General features: G+C 45.7%; 1 protein-coding gene across 2 annotated transcripts in view; it reads left to right on the top strand.

The window, feature by feature from the left end:
* Window positions 1-16,629, top strand: part of TLK1 (tousled like kinase 1) — a 342,919-nt gene that overhangs the window by 60,017 nt on the left and 266,273 nt on the right. For both annotated transcript variants that reach the window (XM_030209141.1, XM_030209140.1), the window contains exon 3: window positions 7,608-7,679. In XM_030209141.1, the coding sequence (XP_030065001.1) occupies window positions 7,608-7,679 (72 nt within the window). The remainder of the gene's footprint in view (window positions 1-7,607; window positions 7,680-16,629) is intronic.

A 16,629-nucleotide genomic window follows, 5' to 3' on the forward strand; every position in this document is an offset into this window, starting at 1 on the left:
ACAAAAATTAGCACATATGAGTTTATCTTGTTGGGCAGACTGGATGGACCGTGCAGGTCTTTTTCTGCCATCATCTACTATGTTACTATGTATAACCAGTAGGAGAAAGGAGGTGTTGATGCCCCTGTAAAAGTCATTGGTGAGGCCCCACTTGGTATATTGTGTTCAGTTTTGGAGGCTGTATGTTGCTAAGGATGTAAAAAGACTTGAAGCGGTTCAGAGAAAAGTGACAAAAATGGTATGGCATTTGTTTCTCAAGAGGTATGAGGAGAGACAGAGGTGATATGATACAGACCTTCAAATATTTGAAAGGTATTAATCTACAAACAAACCTTCTCCAGAGACGGGAAGGTGGTAGAACTAGAAGACATGAATTGAGGTTGCAGGGGGCCAACTCAAGAATAATGTCAGAAAGTACTTTTTCACAGAGAGGATGATAGATACTGTTTTCATCTTCACCACCTGTGGGAAATAGTGGAGATGAAAACAGTAGTGGAATTTTTAAAAAGGGTGGGATAAGCACAAAGGAATTCTGTAAAGAAGGCATGGAACCAAATAAGCTTAGCAGTGAGTAGATGGTAATACCAAAAGGAAATAAAGCCAGTGCTGAGCAGACTTCTGTGGTCTATGTCCTGATCATGGGTGGACAGATTTGGATGGACTAGAATGGGGCTTCTATGGCAACTTCAGTTGTCGGAGAACAAAGCCAGTTCCAGGAAAACTTCTACAGTCTATGCCCTGAAAATGGCAAGGATGAATCAAGATCAAGTATTACTGTGAGACACAACTTCCAATATACTCCAAGTGACTCAGGAAGACTTGAGCACTGTGACTGTGATGTCCTTTCCTTCTTTCAGTGGCAGGTTTTGAGGAGCAGCTCATGACGTTTGAGGAACGAATGGAACTGCTGTTGCGATGGTGTTGATTTTGAGACTAGAGGATATCCAGCCAATACTTGATCTATTCACTGCCTGCAGGAATGGTACCAATGGAGTTTGGAATCTGCGTACTACTCTGGTGTTTGTCTCTTGTCAATTGTGAGAGGAAAGGTCGCTGGTTGTTCAGTGCCCAGGCTCAGGCCTGATCAGGAGGGTCAGTTCAAAAAATGGGCATAGATTCAGACATCTCCTGCTGAGTATTTTTATGAATCTGAATCTAAGTGCTCCTGAATAATTGAAGCACAGTCGGGGGCTTTCTTGGAAGAGACGTCTACTGGTCTCCCATCAGGCTCATCCCTATCACGCGAGGGATGTAAATCTCCTTCAGGGACACTCTCTCTCTGAGATTTTATTAGGGAGATAGTTAAGGCCAACCCATTTTCTTTGGAGACAAAGGAGGAACTCAGGGCAGAAATGAGTATCTTCCAGTCCTTGACCTCCCCCTACCTCCACAGAAGTTGTGATACTGCCTTTTCTCAGAATCCTGAAGGATATTCAGATGAGAATATGGGAGACCTCCCTCTCTGAACTTCCTGTTAACAAAAAGGTTGACTCGATGTACAGTCTAGAAAGCTTCAGGATTTGAGAAGCTGCAGCTTCCTCACCATTCAGTAGTGGTCAAATCCAGAATCAAGAGTCTGAAGACTCGCTCTATGGCACTCCTGGGAAGAGAGAGAAGGATCTTGGAGACTTTGGGAAGGAAGCTCTTTCAGAATGCTCTACTCATGTCCCGCATAGCATCTTACCAGTTCTTCATGAGCATGTACCTGCAGAACATGGTGTGCAGTGTAGTGGAATTTGCTGACATTCTTCTACAGGAGAAGGCAGATGAACTCTTTGAGCTAGTAATAAAGGGAAAGAGTGTGGGAAATATATTTTTGATATGACATTGAATGCCTTCACAGTGGGGTTTGGTGCCTGCAGAATTGCCTGGCTGTGGTCCTTGGACCTCAAGCCAGAAATGCAAGAGAAAGTTGCTGACATGCCTTGCTATGGAGAGAATCTCTTCTGAATTAAGGTGCAGGAGGCTGCTACCCTCATCAGACAGCACACAGACACTCTTAAGACTCTCTCCAGGCCCACTCCTAATCTAGCCTTCTCTTCTAGGAGGTTTTATAGCAGAGGACAATAGAGATCTGTTGCTGTCATAAGCATAGGCATACTCCACCCTTCCACTCCTCCCAGCTGTCTTATGGATTTAGCTCTTGTACTAGACAGCTGAGGGCCCAAAAGTCCCAACCAGTTCCACAGTCAAAACCATGGGCTGGGTTTTGATAATCTCCAGCAGAGCATAACTTAAATCCCAGTAACCACCTCAGATAACCTTCTAGTAGGAGAGAGGCTAACAAGTTTTGCGTCAAGATGTCCCCTTATGACCTCAGACTGGTGGATTCTCAAAATAGCATGGAAAGTTTGCTAACTGCAGTTTAGAGAACATTCCTCCAAATTGCCCACCAAGAGCATCAGAGTTAATCTCTTAACATCAGGAATTGCTTACCAAGGAACTCTTCCTTCTAACAGGCCAATGCAGTTGAGCCTGTTCCACTGTTGGAAATAGGACAGGGATTTTATTTCAAGTAATTTCTGGTCTTGTAGAAGATAGGGGCATTTTGTCTCTTCCTAGATCTAAGGACTCTGAACAAATGTCTGACCAAGCAAAAGTTCTGGATGGTTTCCTTAGACACTTTTATTCCCATTCTACAAAAAGGGGATTGGTTATGCTCCCTGACCATAAAGGATGCTTATACTATATACAGATACATCCAAATCACAGAAGGTTTGTAGTGGGGAAACCTTCCAGTACCACATACTGCCTTTTGGCCTTATGTCAGCACCAAGAGTATTCACAAACTATCAAACAGTTATAGCATCACTATGCAGTTAACCCCTCCATCTGTCACGTCCTCAACCTCTCTCTCTCCACTGCAACTGTCCCTGACACCTTCAAGCACACTGTAGTCACACCACTTCTCAAAAAACCATCACTGGACTCCACCTGTCCCTCCAACTACCGCCCCATCTCTCGCCTACCCTTCCTCTCCAAGATACTTGAACGCGATGTCCATAGCCGCTGCCCTCGATTTTCTCTCCTCTCATGCCATCCTTGATCCGCTTCAATCCGACTTTCGCCCACTTCACTTGACAGAAACGGCACTCTCTAAAGTCTGTAATGACCTGCTCCTTGCCAAATCCAAAGGTCACTACTCCATCCTCATCCTCCTCGACCTATCCGCCGCTTTCGACACTGTCAATCATAATTTATTTCTTGACACACTGTCCTCATTCGGATTCCAAGGCTCCGTCCACTCCTGGTTCTCCTCCTATCTCTCCCAACGTACCTTCAGAGTATATTCTCATGGATCTTCCTCCACCCCCATCCCACTCTCTGTTGGTGTTCCTCAAGGATCTGTCCTTGGAAACCCTTCTTTTCTCAATCTACACCTCTTCCCTGGGCTCGCTGATCTCATCTCATGGCTTCCAATACCATCTTTATGCTGACGATACCCAGCTTTATCTCTCACACCAGACATCACGGTGGAAACCCAGGCCAAAGTATTGGCCTGCCTATCAGACATTGCTGCCTGGATGTCCAACCGTCACCTGAAACTGAACGTGGCAAAGACTGAGCTCATTGTCTTTCCATCCAAACCCTCTTCTCCTCTTCCTCCACTCTCCATTTCTGTTGACAACACCCTTATCCTCCCCGTTTCATCAGCCCCCAACCTCGGAGTCATCTTCGACTCCTCCCTCTCCTTCAATGCCCATATCCAGCAGACAGCCAAGACCTGTCACTTCTTTCTGTATAATATTAGCAAAATTCGCCCGTTTCTCTGAACAGACCACCCGAACCCTCATCCACTCGCTCGTTACCTCTCGCCTTGACTATTGCAACCTACTACTCACTGGCCTCCCACTTAACCATCTATCCCCCCTTCAATCCGTCCAGAATTCCACCGCGCGTCTTATCTTCCACATGGACCGATATACTCACATCACCCCTCTCCTCAAGTCACTTCACTGGCTCCCGATCAGATACCGTATACAGTTCAAGCTTCTCCTACTAACCTACAAATGCACTCAATCTGCAGCCCCTCATTACCTCTCTACCCTCATCTCCCCGTACGTTCCTACCTGTAACCTCCGCTCACAGGACAAATCCCTCCTATCAGTACCCTTCTCCACCACCGCCAACTCCAGACTCCGCCCCTTCTGCCTCACCTCACCCTATGCTTGGAATAAACTTCCCGAGCCCATGCACCCTCCCTGCCCATCTTCAAATCCTTACTCAAAGGCCACCTCTTCACTGTAGCTTTCGGCACATAACCACTTACCTCTATTCAGGAAACCTACACTGCCCCATTTGATTGACTGCATACTTGTTCTTTAGATTGTAAGTTCTTTTGAGCAGGGACTGTCCTTCCTCGTTTAAATTGTACAGCACTGTGTAACCCAGTAGCGCTTTAGAAATGTTAAGTAGTAATATGCAGACGGGATACACATATTTTCCTACTTGAATGATATATTAATCAAGAACACATTAGTGGAAACAGAAAAAGAATGAATGTGCATGACTGTTTGGTGCTGGTGCTACTTGTCATAAATTTTCCCAAGTCATAACTCAGCCCGTCACATAAATTGAAGTTCATTGGAATCCTGCTAGAGATAACTCTAGAATCTGCATTTTTCCATTTCAGTGGATTTTAACGCTTTGTACTAGTGGAAGTGCACAAGAGACAGCAAGTATCAGCTTATCAAATGTTGAGGTTGTTTAGCTACATGGCCTCCACAGTTCTTGTAACTCCCATAGCATACCTTAGTTTGAGGCAAGCTCAATGGACCCTGTCTACCCTGTGAACATAAGCCACAGGGAGACTTTTGGATGTTATATCCATCACAACTTTTGGTGGATGGTTCATTTCAGTCTGGTGAAAGGAGTCCCTTTCCAGATTTCCCAAGTTCAAAAAGTCCTAGCAACAAATGCGTCCAGCCTGGGCTGGGGAGCTCATGTAGATGGGCTCTACACTCAGTTTCTGCTCTGCTTAGGATAAGATTAATCAGATAACCTTCCTAGAGCTGAGAGCAATCTGGAACTTTCTAAAGTCTTTCTGGTAACTTTAATCCAGACAGACAATCAGTCTGCAATGAGCTGCATCAGCATGTAGGTAGGGATTCATACCTTTTGTTGAGAAATAGAATATAGAAGTGGGCCATCTTGCACAGGATGTCCCCCAGAACCAAATATCTAGCAGGGAAAGACAACTGTTTGGTGTACAGACTGAGTTAGATTCTGCAACCTCATGAGTGGTCTGTAGATAAAAGCGTAGCCACAAAATCTTTCAAGAATGGAACACCCTCTCAATAGATTTTTGCCACTTAGTACAACAAGAAAGCTCACTCAGTTCTGCCCCAAACTAGGATCACACAGCAGATGCCTTTCTCTTCCACTGGGGCAGGGGGGGGGGGCTTCTGTATATACAGTATGACTCTTTCCCTCCCTCCCTCCCAATACTTCTCATAGTGAAATTTTTCTGAAACTCACGCAGGATTGGAGGACCATGATTCTGATATGGTTTCCTCTTCTCTTGGAGCTTTCTGTTAGGGAATTTTGGAGAGCGGAATTTTTTTTTTCCCCCCACCACTGATTGCTCATTATCGGGGAATCCTTCTACATCCTGACAGTTTAGTTCCTAACTCTCATGGCTTGGATGTTGTGAGGTTGGGGGTTGATTTGCTGAACTTACCTGAAGGTGTGTTTTGGGTTCTGTTGGCCTCAAGAAGAGCTTCCAGTAGGAGGTCTTATAGCTTTACTTGGAGGAAGTTTGCCATTTGGTGCAAGGGCAAGGCCTTAGGTCTGTTTTCCTTTCCCTCACAAACATTTGCTTGAATACCTTCTACGTTTATGAGAGTCAGTCTGAAGACCAACTGTATTAGGATTCAGCTTGGTACAGTTGGTGCTTATCAGGTAGAAGGTAATTCTTTCTCATTCATTTAGTTGTTCACTTCCTGTGAGGCTTGCTTCTATTGAAGCCTCCCATTAAGCCTTCAACAGCTCTCAATGTTGGTTATCTCAGCTAGTGAAGGCTCTTTTTGAGCCACTGGATACCTACCTTCTGAAGTACCTGACCTGGAAAGGCTTGCTTTTGGTGGTGGTCTTCAGCCTGAAGGGTCATTGAACTCCAGAGCCTAGTAGCTGATTCACCTTACATTAAGTTTTTCTTTTATCTCAGTTTTTCTATAAGAGTGGTCTTGCACACACATCTTACTTTTTTGTCTAAGGTAGTGTCAGAGTTCCGTCTTAACCAGACAGTAGTTCTGCCAACCATTTCAAAACCTCATGCCCACAAAGGTGAAAGCACTTCTGCATACTTTGGACTGTAAGGGATCCTTGGCCATCTATCTGTAGCAGACTAAAGTCCATATAAAATCCATCCAGCTTTTTGTTTCTTTTGAGCCAAAAAGTGTGTTTGCCAATGGGAGCTGCCATCAGCAAGCACGTTTTCAAAATTGGCTAGCAGACTGCATTTCCTTCACTTACACCCAAGCAGGCCAAACTTTGGAGGGACATGGGGGAAGCCATTGCTTCCTCTGGGGTTGGTAGCATAAAATGTTGCTACTGATTGGGTTTATGCCAGGTACTTCATATCTGGCCACTGTTGGAAGCAGGATACTGGGTTAGATGGACCATTGGTCTTGACCCAGTATGGCTGTTCTTATGTTCTTATATCACAGTTCATAATGTTAGAGCTATGGCTGCTCAGGTAGCCCACTTCAGATCGGCCTCCATAGAGATTTTTAGAGCTGCAACATGGTCTTCAGTCCACATATTCACATCACATTGTTTTGGAAGAGGATTTCTGATGTGACAGTTGGATTGACAAGACAGTCTTCCAGAAATTATTTGGGGTTTAGAATGCAACTACACATCGCTAGACCCAGTTATTTTCTGTTCCAGGCTGCTACCTCCTGCCCCCCAACATGCACACAGTTTTTTGGATTTTTTTTTTGTGCATGTTATTGTTAGACCTTGCTTGTTGTGAGACTTGTTCATTATTCCTTTTTATTGTTGATTGCAGACTATAGCTAGGGAGTCTCACATGTGTGAATATCTATTTTGTTTTCGGAGGACAAGCAGAAGTTACTTTCTTGTAGCAGCTGTTCTCCAAGGGCGACAGGATACATATTCTCTCATACCATTCTTTCTTCCCTTGGAGTTAATTCTGGTATCTAATGAGATCCTGCACAACAGCAACAGACAGAAAGGCATGCACTTGTGTGGTACAACTCTCTTCAAAAGCTCGAGTAAAACTAGAGAGCTGTTTCCGCTCAGGGCTCAGTCAGATGATATTGTATACATGTGGGGATGTCCTTCTGTCTTCAGAATACCTGATGCGGGTAAGTAACTTTATTTTATTTTGGTTAGCCTTTGAGGGTGGTTTTGAAGTGTCTTGGACCTGCTAATTGTTGTGCTAAAAAGGTCTGTTTATAATGCAGAAGAGATTTTGATGCCTGAGTTATCTTAATGAGCATCTGATTTTCCCCAAAAAAGAAATAAGAATTACTCTTGTGCAGCTACTCATACAATTAACCAACATTATTAACAGATATGTATGATATTTTCTTTAACACAAGTTGATATATATATATTTTTTTGTTTTGCTTTCTTGGCAGGCTTCAACAAATAATGAAAGTTCTAATCACAGTTTTGGAAGCTTGGGCTCTCTAAGTGACAAGGAGTCTGAGGTATGTAGTGCTGTTTGAAGCTCAGTTACTAGCTGAAGGGAAGTTTATCTTGACTTAAGCTACCCAGACGTACAATGAAATGTCACTGTTACAGTGGATGAAAGTATGACAGGTATTAGCTGCAGTTAAGAGGATGTTCATGTACGTTCTTAATGCTTGGAGCAGAGCAGTTTGTGAATGATAAACTATCAGCAGAATTCAATTAATCAGATTGCTCCATTTGTTGACAAAGCCCCTGGAACAGGGTCAGCATGTTTAATGGATTAATGAAAACCTTGCTGCTAATGTAATTGCTTTACGGTAAGATAATAGGTGTTACTGTTGTGCATATTAGTGTTTTAAAACTGTTAGTGAATTTAGCTTTGTGAGATCTGATTGTTTGTCTTATTTCACTGTCTTCACAACCAAATATGTCTGTGGTGAGAGTCTTAAACAGTAGGAGACTCAAACAGCAACACTTGTTAATTGTTTTTCTGATGATTCAGTTCCTGAAGGAGCTCAGTTACTTTGCAAGGAGTTAGCATGTTGAGTAACTTTATTTTTTATGAAGCAAAAGAGTAACAATTTGTTATTCATGATGCTTGCCATAAATAAAACTGTTGCATAAATGTTCAAGATTGGTCAGATCAGACTTGTAGGTTCATAAACTAGTCATTGTCCACAGTTTACTGCATCAGCTCAAGCAGGTTCTGAGACAGGGTTCTGAAATTACATGGTGCATTTGTATTCAGTTTGTTTCTTTCTTGAGGGAAGTAGGATCTTGCTGGAAAGGGAGGAGATGAGATCTTAGGTAGAAAGAGTAGAAGGAGGGATGGAGATGGAGAAAGAGGAAGGATAGGAAGAATTTAAAAAAGGTATCTGTGATCAGGAGGAGGCAGGTTGATAAACTCACATCCTTCCCATGATATATACAGATTCGTTTCTTCACTCACCACATCCTCTTCGGTGCCCTCAATCATGCAATCAGCCTAATGGCGCGGGGCATTTTTCTCTTTACATCTAATCTTTTTCCCAGTTGCTAAAGTACCTCAGTCATTTGTGGCCCCTATTCACATTCTCTTCCTAGCCCTGTCCCTTCCTAATCTTTTCCCTCACCCCCTACCTCTCTCCGCTACAGGAACTCACTGCCCATCCATCAACTTCATCACCTCACCTTCTCTCCTACCCTCTTCCTCCCTCTTGGCTTTTAATCTCCACCTATTTCTTCCGTCCATTTTGCCTTCCCCATTCCACCTAAATACCTCTCACCTTCGACGCCTTCATGGCCACACCTCTCCTACTCTCCTCCGCTCTCTTTTACTCCTTCTCTTACTCTCAGCCGGTGACATCAATCCTAATCCTGGCCCCCCTCACCAACTATTATCCCAACTCTACAGATCTCACCGCAACCTCTCTAACCTCATCTCTATTTCTCTACTCCCCTCCTCTTCTCTGCCCTTCTCTTGCGCCCTATGGAATGCCCACTCTATCTGTAACAAACTCACCTATATCCAGGACCTCTTTATCTCGCATCACCTCCATCTGCTCGCCATAACAGAAACCTGGCTCTGCCCTGATGACTCTGCTTCAGTCGCAGCCCTGTGCCATGGCGGTTATCTATTTTCACATACTCCTCGCCCTGCTGGCCGTGGGGGCGGTGTTGGACTACTTCTCTCTCCCTCCTCCAGATTTCAACCCCTTCTTCCACCTCAATCTCACTGTTTTTCCTCCTTTGAAGTCCACTCTATCCGCCTTTTCTCTCCTCTGCCTCTTCGAATAGCGATCATTTATCGTCCCCCTAATAAGTCCCTTTCATCCTTTCTCAGTGACTTTGACGCCTGGCTTGCCTTCTTCCATGATCCTTCCTCCCCATCTCTCATCCTTGGTGACTTTAATATTCCTGCTAATGATCCTTCCAACTCTTATATTTCCAAGTTACTCGCTTTAACGTCGTCCTTTAATCTCCAACTATGCTCCACCTCCCCCACTCATCAAAATGGTCACTGTCTTGATCTCATCATCTCCTCCAACTGTTCACCCTCTAGTTTCCTTGCCTCTGATCTTCCCTCCTCGATCACCATCTTATAACTTTCACACTTAAATCTCCTCCCTCCCAGTCCCGTCCTATCTTATCTAATTTATCTAGGAATCTTCACGATATTGACCCTTCATCTCTATCCTCCCATGTTTCAAACCTCCTCGCTACTGTGGCACCATCCACGTCTGTCAACGAGGCTGTTTCTTCCTACAACAATACTCTATCCTCTGCTTTAGACACTCTTGCACCTTTGATGACCCGCCCTGTAAGGTGTACAAAACCCCAACCTTGGCTGACTTCTAATATCCACTACCTACGTTCCTGTAACCTCTCCGCCGAACGCCTCTGGCGGAAATCTCGGGCCCTTGCTGATTTCTTACACTTTAAGTTCATGCTGACCTCCTTCCAATCTGCTCTTTTACGTGCCAAACAGGATTATTATATCCAACTGACCACTCTCTTGGCTCTAATCCTCGACTTCTCTTCACCACATTGAACTCTCTCCTCAAGGTGCCCCCTCCCCCAACTCCCCCTTCATTATCTCCTCAGACCCTTGCTGAATTCTTTCACAACAAGGTTCAAAAGATAAACCTTGCTTTCTCTACCTCACCACCTCTCCCTCCACTAGTCCGTTCCTCTCTCTCTCCTTCCCCTCATTCCCTTTCCTCCTTTCCTGAAGTTACTATTGAGGAAACTACACTTCTCCTTTCTTCCTCAAAATGTACCACCTGTTCCTCTGATCCCATTCCCACCCACCTTCTTAATGCCATCTCTCCTGCTCTTATTCCTTCTATCTGTCACATTCTCAACCTCTCACTTTCCACTGCGACTGTCCCTGCTGCCTTTAAACATGCTGTGGTCACACCTCTCCTTAAGAAGCCTTCACTCGACCCTACTTGTCCCTCTAATTACTGACCCATCTCCCTCCTTCCTTTTCTCTCCAAATTACTTGAGCGTGCTGTTCACCGCCGCTGCCTTGATTTTCTCTCATCACATGCTATTCTTGACCCACTACAATCTGGTTTTCGCCCTCTCCACTTAACTGAAACTGCGCTTACTAAAGTCTCCAATGACCTATTACTGGCTAAATCCAGAGGTCAATATTCCATCCTCATTCTTCTTGATCTTTCCGCTGCTTTTGACACTGTCAATCACAGCATACTTCTCAATACCCTGTCCTCACTTGGATTCCAGGGCTCTGTCCTTTCCTGGTTCTCTTCCTACTTCCCCCACCGCACCTTTAATGTTCACTCTGGTGGATGCTCTTCTACTTCTATCCCTCTGCCTGTCGGCGTACCTCAGGGTTCTGTTCTTGGTCCCCTCCTCTTTTCTATCTACACTTCTTCCCTTGGTTCATTAATCTCATCCCATGGCTTTTCCTACCATCTCTATGCTGATGACTCCCAAATCTACCTTTCTACCCCTGATATCTCACCTTGCATCCAAACCAAAGTTTCAGCGTGCTTGTCTGACATTGCTGTCTGGATGTCTCAACGCCACCTGAAATTAAATATGACCAAAACCGAGCTTCTCATTTCCCCCCCCCGAAACCCACCTCCCCGCTCCCCCCGTTTTCTATTTCTGTTGATGGCTCTCTCATTCTCCCTGTCTCCTCAGCTCGAAACCTTGGGGTCATCTTTGACTCTTCTCTCTCCTTCTCTGCTCATATCCAGAAGACTGCCAAGACCTGTCGTTTCTTTCTTTACAACATCCGTAAAATCCGCCCCTTTCTTTCCGAGCACTCTACCAAAACCCTCATCCACACCCTTGTCACCTCTCGTTTAGACTACTGCAATCTGCTTCTTGCTGGCCTCCCACTTAGTCACCTCTCCCCCCTCCAGTCGGTTCAAAACTCTGCTGCCCATCTCATCTTCCGCCAGGGTCGCTTTACTCATACTACCCCTCTCCTCAAGACCCTTCACTGGCTCCCTATCCGTTTTCGCATCCTGTTCAAACTTCTTCTACTAACCTATAAATGTACTCACTCTGCTGCTCCCCAGTATCTCTCCACACTCGTCCTTCCCTACACCCCTTTCCGTGCACTCCACTCCATGGATAAATCCTTCTTATCTGTTCCCTTCTCCACTACTGCCAACTCCAGACTTCGCGCCTTCTGTCTCGCTGCACCCTACGCCTGGAATAAACTTCCTGAGCCCCTACGTCTTGCCCCATCCTTGGCCACCTTTAAATCTAGACTGAAAGCCCACCTCTTTAACATTGCTTTTGACTCATAACCACTTGTAACCACTCGCCTCCACCTACCCTCCTCTCTTCCTTCCCGTTCACATTAATTGATTTGATTTGCTTACTTTATTTATTTTTTGTCTATTAGATTGTAAGCTCTTTGAGCAGGGACTGTCTTTCTTCTATGTTTGTGCAGCGCTGCGTACGCCTTGTAGTGCTATAGAAATGCTAAATAGTAGTAGTAGTAGTTATATCCTGACGTTTTCAATCTCCACAGTCCCCAGTACCCTCACCTCCACCCTTCCTATCCTTTCATTCATACTCCCCTTCTTCCTTATCCTCTCACCCTACAACACTTCTGCTTATCATTCTTCCTACTCTTTTTGCAGCATATCTGACCCCTTCACACTCTTGCTTCTGTCTCCTTTCACATTTTTCCTCCCCCACAGCCTTAAATCTTGCCTGTTCATGTTCTCTGTTATTCACTCTTCTTCCTCCTTGCTATCACTCACCCTTCTTTATTCCCATATCACTCCCCAACCCAGCTGGACTTTTAGTGGAGGACAGAGGGAATGTGGTATTTCAGACGGCTTCCTCTCCTGTACTTTGAGCCATGCAAGATACCATAGTTTTCTGCAGTTCAAAGTGTGTCATTTGGGGCCTGGCAGCAGAGAAGGGGGGCATTTATTTATTTGTTTGTAGCCAGAGACAATACTGCCACTATCCTAAATAGGTGAGGGAAGAGAGATGAGTTGTTGTTGACCCTTCTGCCAGCATTACCTATATTGCAGCACCCAGTCTCCCATGGCAGTTCTGTAGAGAATGGGTAATTGTGCAGGAAGGGCCAGATTTTTCAACTTTTCCCACAGCCACAGAATCATGGGCCATTGGGTCCTGTTTATAGCCAGTGATAAATAGGTGATCACTGAGGCTTAATGTCTTTATTGAAAGTGGTCAAATGACCAGTAAAAGTGCTTATCAGCTTGTTGAATATTTTAATGTTGTTAAGTATCCTACCTTCAGAACCATAAAATGTAGCTTTATTCCTGGTGATGAGGGAAAAAAGTATCTGCATTGGGAGCGTGAACATGAAGGAGGTGGCAGCAGCAGCACAAGATAGCCATTGACACTGGGAAAGGTTGAGCAAGGAAGGGAGAAAGGTTATTGTGGGTAAAAGTAGGACAAAGAGTTCCAGTCGCTCCTTATCAGTGTCTTTTATACAGTACTTAAAGGGTTCTGAGTATTGGATCAATCAGATAATCATGTCACCACCATTCAGGCTATATATATAAGCCAGGTATTTCATTATGGTGGGCATGTATTCGTCATTGATCCATGTTTTTCAACATTTTAACTTTCCACTTTCAGCTAATAAATTTCAACTTTTAACTTTCAATATTCAATCTTATAGCCTCTAGTGTACTTAGATTAGACGAGCTTTCACTATTCTTTTTTTCTTTTTTTGTTTCTTTTAAGAATTGTTATTCATATTGGAGACCTCTTTTAATCCAAAAGGATTAGAAGAGGTGTCTGAGATGAATAACAATTCTTAAAGGAAACAAAAAAAGAAAAAAAAAAAAACAGTGAAAGCTCGTCTAAGCTAAGTACACTAGAGGCTATAAGATTGAATATTGAAAGTTAAAAGTTGAAATTTATTAGCTGAAATTGGAAAGTTAAAATGTTGAAAAACATGGATCAATGACGAATACATGCCCAACATAATGAAATACCGGCTTATATATATAGCCTGAATGGTGGTGACATGATTATCTGATGGATCCAATACCCTTTAAGTACTATATAAAAGACACTGATAAGGAGTGATTGGAGCTGGGTATTGATAAGGATTAATTAATGACAAACCCCCTCCACTAAGGTTGAAACAATACTGTTTAAATTGGATAACGCAATGTTTTATTGGCATTACTGATGTGTGCTAGAACCTGCCCTATCATTTATATTGTAGTTCCATTCAAAATTTATGTTAAACATTTATTTTAGATTGTAAATCGCCCTGATCTGCGAGTCAGCCTGGGCGGTATACCAAGTTTTAATAAACTGTAAATTCCTTGTCATCAAACAGATGAATCCATTACGAGTGGGTTGTGCCCATCAACCAGCAGGGGGAGATAGCACTGAAAAACCATAGTGCCTCATGGCCAGCTAGCTCCATCTGCCGCTTCAGTATTCTCTATCTCCCCAGCAGGGTGGTTGCAGCTTGTTCAAGCTCCTTCAGAAAATCTGCCTGGGGTGGCTCCTGTGCTTTTGCCAGTTGTAGCAGGGGTGTTGTGGCTGATGGTGCCCACTTTAAAGGCAAATAGATTAGCCCTTTCCCTGCCTTACCCGGCCCCCGATGTGGAAGTAGACAAATAGGCAAGCCCTGTCCCTGTCTTTGCCCACGCTGTGGATGCAGGCACATAGGTTCGCCCTTTCCCTGCCTACTGATCCTCCGGAGTTGGAAATTTGCCTCTTTTGCTGTTACCTCAAACTTTCCTCACAGCGTTTAAAAAAAAAAAAAAAAAAGTCACGTCGCGTTTGGCGCTGCGATCCCAGAAAAGAGGTTTTCTTCTGATTGTGCAGCGTGACTGGAGCTTGGAGACTCAGTCTGGTGAGGTAAGAGCATTTTTTAGCTCCTTCGGGGAGGGCCCGCGTTTGGGACGATTTTGGCGCGAATCCGCCATTTTGAATTTCCGCCGCTTTCGGCGATGGCTGCTGAGAAAGTTAAGCGCTGTTCTGTTTCTGGCAAGCGCAAATCTGCAGTGGGGCTCTGTAATGCATGCTTTTCAGACGGTAGAGCCGGCCCGAGCATGGCGAGCGATTTTTCTTCCCGCTCTGTGGAGCTGGCAGCAGCCGCCATTTTGGAACAGCATGGCGCGACCCCTGCTGAGGCGGAGGGGTTGGAGCCTGGAGGGGCGCCTTGTGTGGAGGCTGATAAAAGAGCTGTTTCCCCCAGACTGGAACCGGGAGGCCAGGGTGAGCCATTTTCCCCTGAATTTGTTTTATTGCTGCATAATGCATTTATGTTAAAAAGAGCTCACCCGCAGGGGTCTCAATCGGCCCTGCTTTCTGTATCCCCTCCAGTGGAGTCTGGCCTTGGATTACCGTCAGGCGCGTTTTCCCCTGACAGGATGGCTGCAAGACAAGCGCAGAAGGGTGGATTCCCCTTCAGAGAGTGGCACACCCCCCCCTCCCCCGTGGTTGGGATGTGAGGACTCTGAGGCGTCTGGCAGGCCTTCGTGGTCTGGAGAGCCAGAAGAAGGTGCAGGATTGCCACCGGATCCAGATGATCCTTCCGTGGTGAGGATTTTTCACCGCGATGAGCTGCCAGCGCTTATTACTGATGCCTTGCAGGTCCTCTCTCTATAGAAGACCCTGGGAGTACTGAGACCTCCTCCGGTAATCCGAGGATGGCAAGTACTAAGAAGCCTGCTCGAGCCTTTCCTTTGCATGACTCCATCCAAGAGCTTATCACGGCTCAATGGGCTGACCCCGAGGGGCCTTTGAAAGTCGCCAGGGCTATGGGGCAATTATATCCTCTTAGTGAGGAACATTTGGCGCACCTAGCAGTGCCTAAAGTGGATGCCCTGGTCACGGCTGTGACAAAGAAAACTACCCTCCCAGTGGAAGGAGGAGTTGCCCTGAAGGACATGCAGGACCGTCGCCTGGAGGCAGCTATGAAACGGTCCTTTGAAATTTCAGGCCTATCCTTACGGGTGTCTGCATGCAGCTGCTACGCTGCCCGAGCCTGCCTCGCCTGGTTACAACAGGCAGTGGAACAGCCCGGAGATGGAGCGGAGCCCCTTTCGGAGGTGGCACCGAAGATGGAGTCAGTCTTGTCTTTTTTGGCTGACGCCCTTTATGATCTGGTCAGATCGTCGGCTAGACATATGGCTGTAGTGGTGGCGGCTCGCTGACTTCTGTGGCTACGGCATTGGGCAGCTGACATGGCCTCTAAGCAAAGGTTGGTGAAGTTGCCCTTTCAAGGCCTTCTCCTGTTTGGTGAGGAGTTGGAGAAAATTGTGAAAGGCCTGGGGGATGCCAAACCCCAGCGCTTACCCGAGGATACCACGGCCTTCTTCCAAGGGTCAGGCGGTTCCCTCCTCTTACAGACCTCGCTTCTGTGAAGTTAGAAGGTACCACCCGGGGAGTTCTGTTGGGTTCACTTCGCGTGCCTGTTTTCAGCAGAGGAACTCCTTTCTCTCGGACAAACGTTCCGCAGCAACAGGCTCTAGACCTGGAGTTGAAGGGCGACCCTCTCAATGATGGTGTGCCGGCCCCCTCCTCGATTCCTGTGATAGGAGGACGACTTTCCCTCTTTCTCGAGGAGTGGGCCAGCTTGTTCCAGCCCGCCTGATCCAGCTTCTCCCTACTCGTTCCTGTCCATCTGCACCAGCTTGTTCCAGCCCACCTGCTAGCTTGTTAGGCATTGACTTTCTTGCCTGCTTGCTACCTTGTCAGCCATTGCTTCTCCATCTGCACCAGCTTTTCCAGCCCACCTGCTAGCTTGCTAGCCATTGACTTGCCTGCCTGCTAACTTGTCAGCCATTGCCTCTCCCTGCCTGATCAGCTTCCCCCTGCTTGCTCCAATCCCTCCGCTCCATCTGTTGCAGCCTGCCTGATCCAGCTTGTTCCAGCCCGCCTGATCCAGCCTCTCCCTGCCCGTTCCTGTCCATCTGCACCAGCTTGTTCCAGCCCACCTGCTAGCTTGTTAGCCATTGACTTACTTGCCTGCCTGCTAACTTGTCAGCC

This window comes from Microcaecilia unicolor, chromosome 7 (assembly GCF_901765095.1).
Source record: "Microcaecilia unicolor chromosome 7, aMicUni1.1, whole genome shotgun sequence".
Lineage (NCBI taxonomy): Eukaryota > Metazoa > Chordata > Amphibia > Gymnophiona > Siphonopidae > Microcaecilia > Microcaecilia unicolor.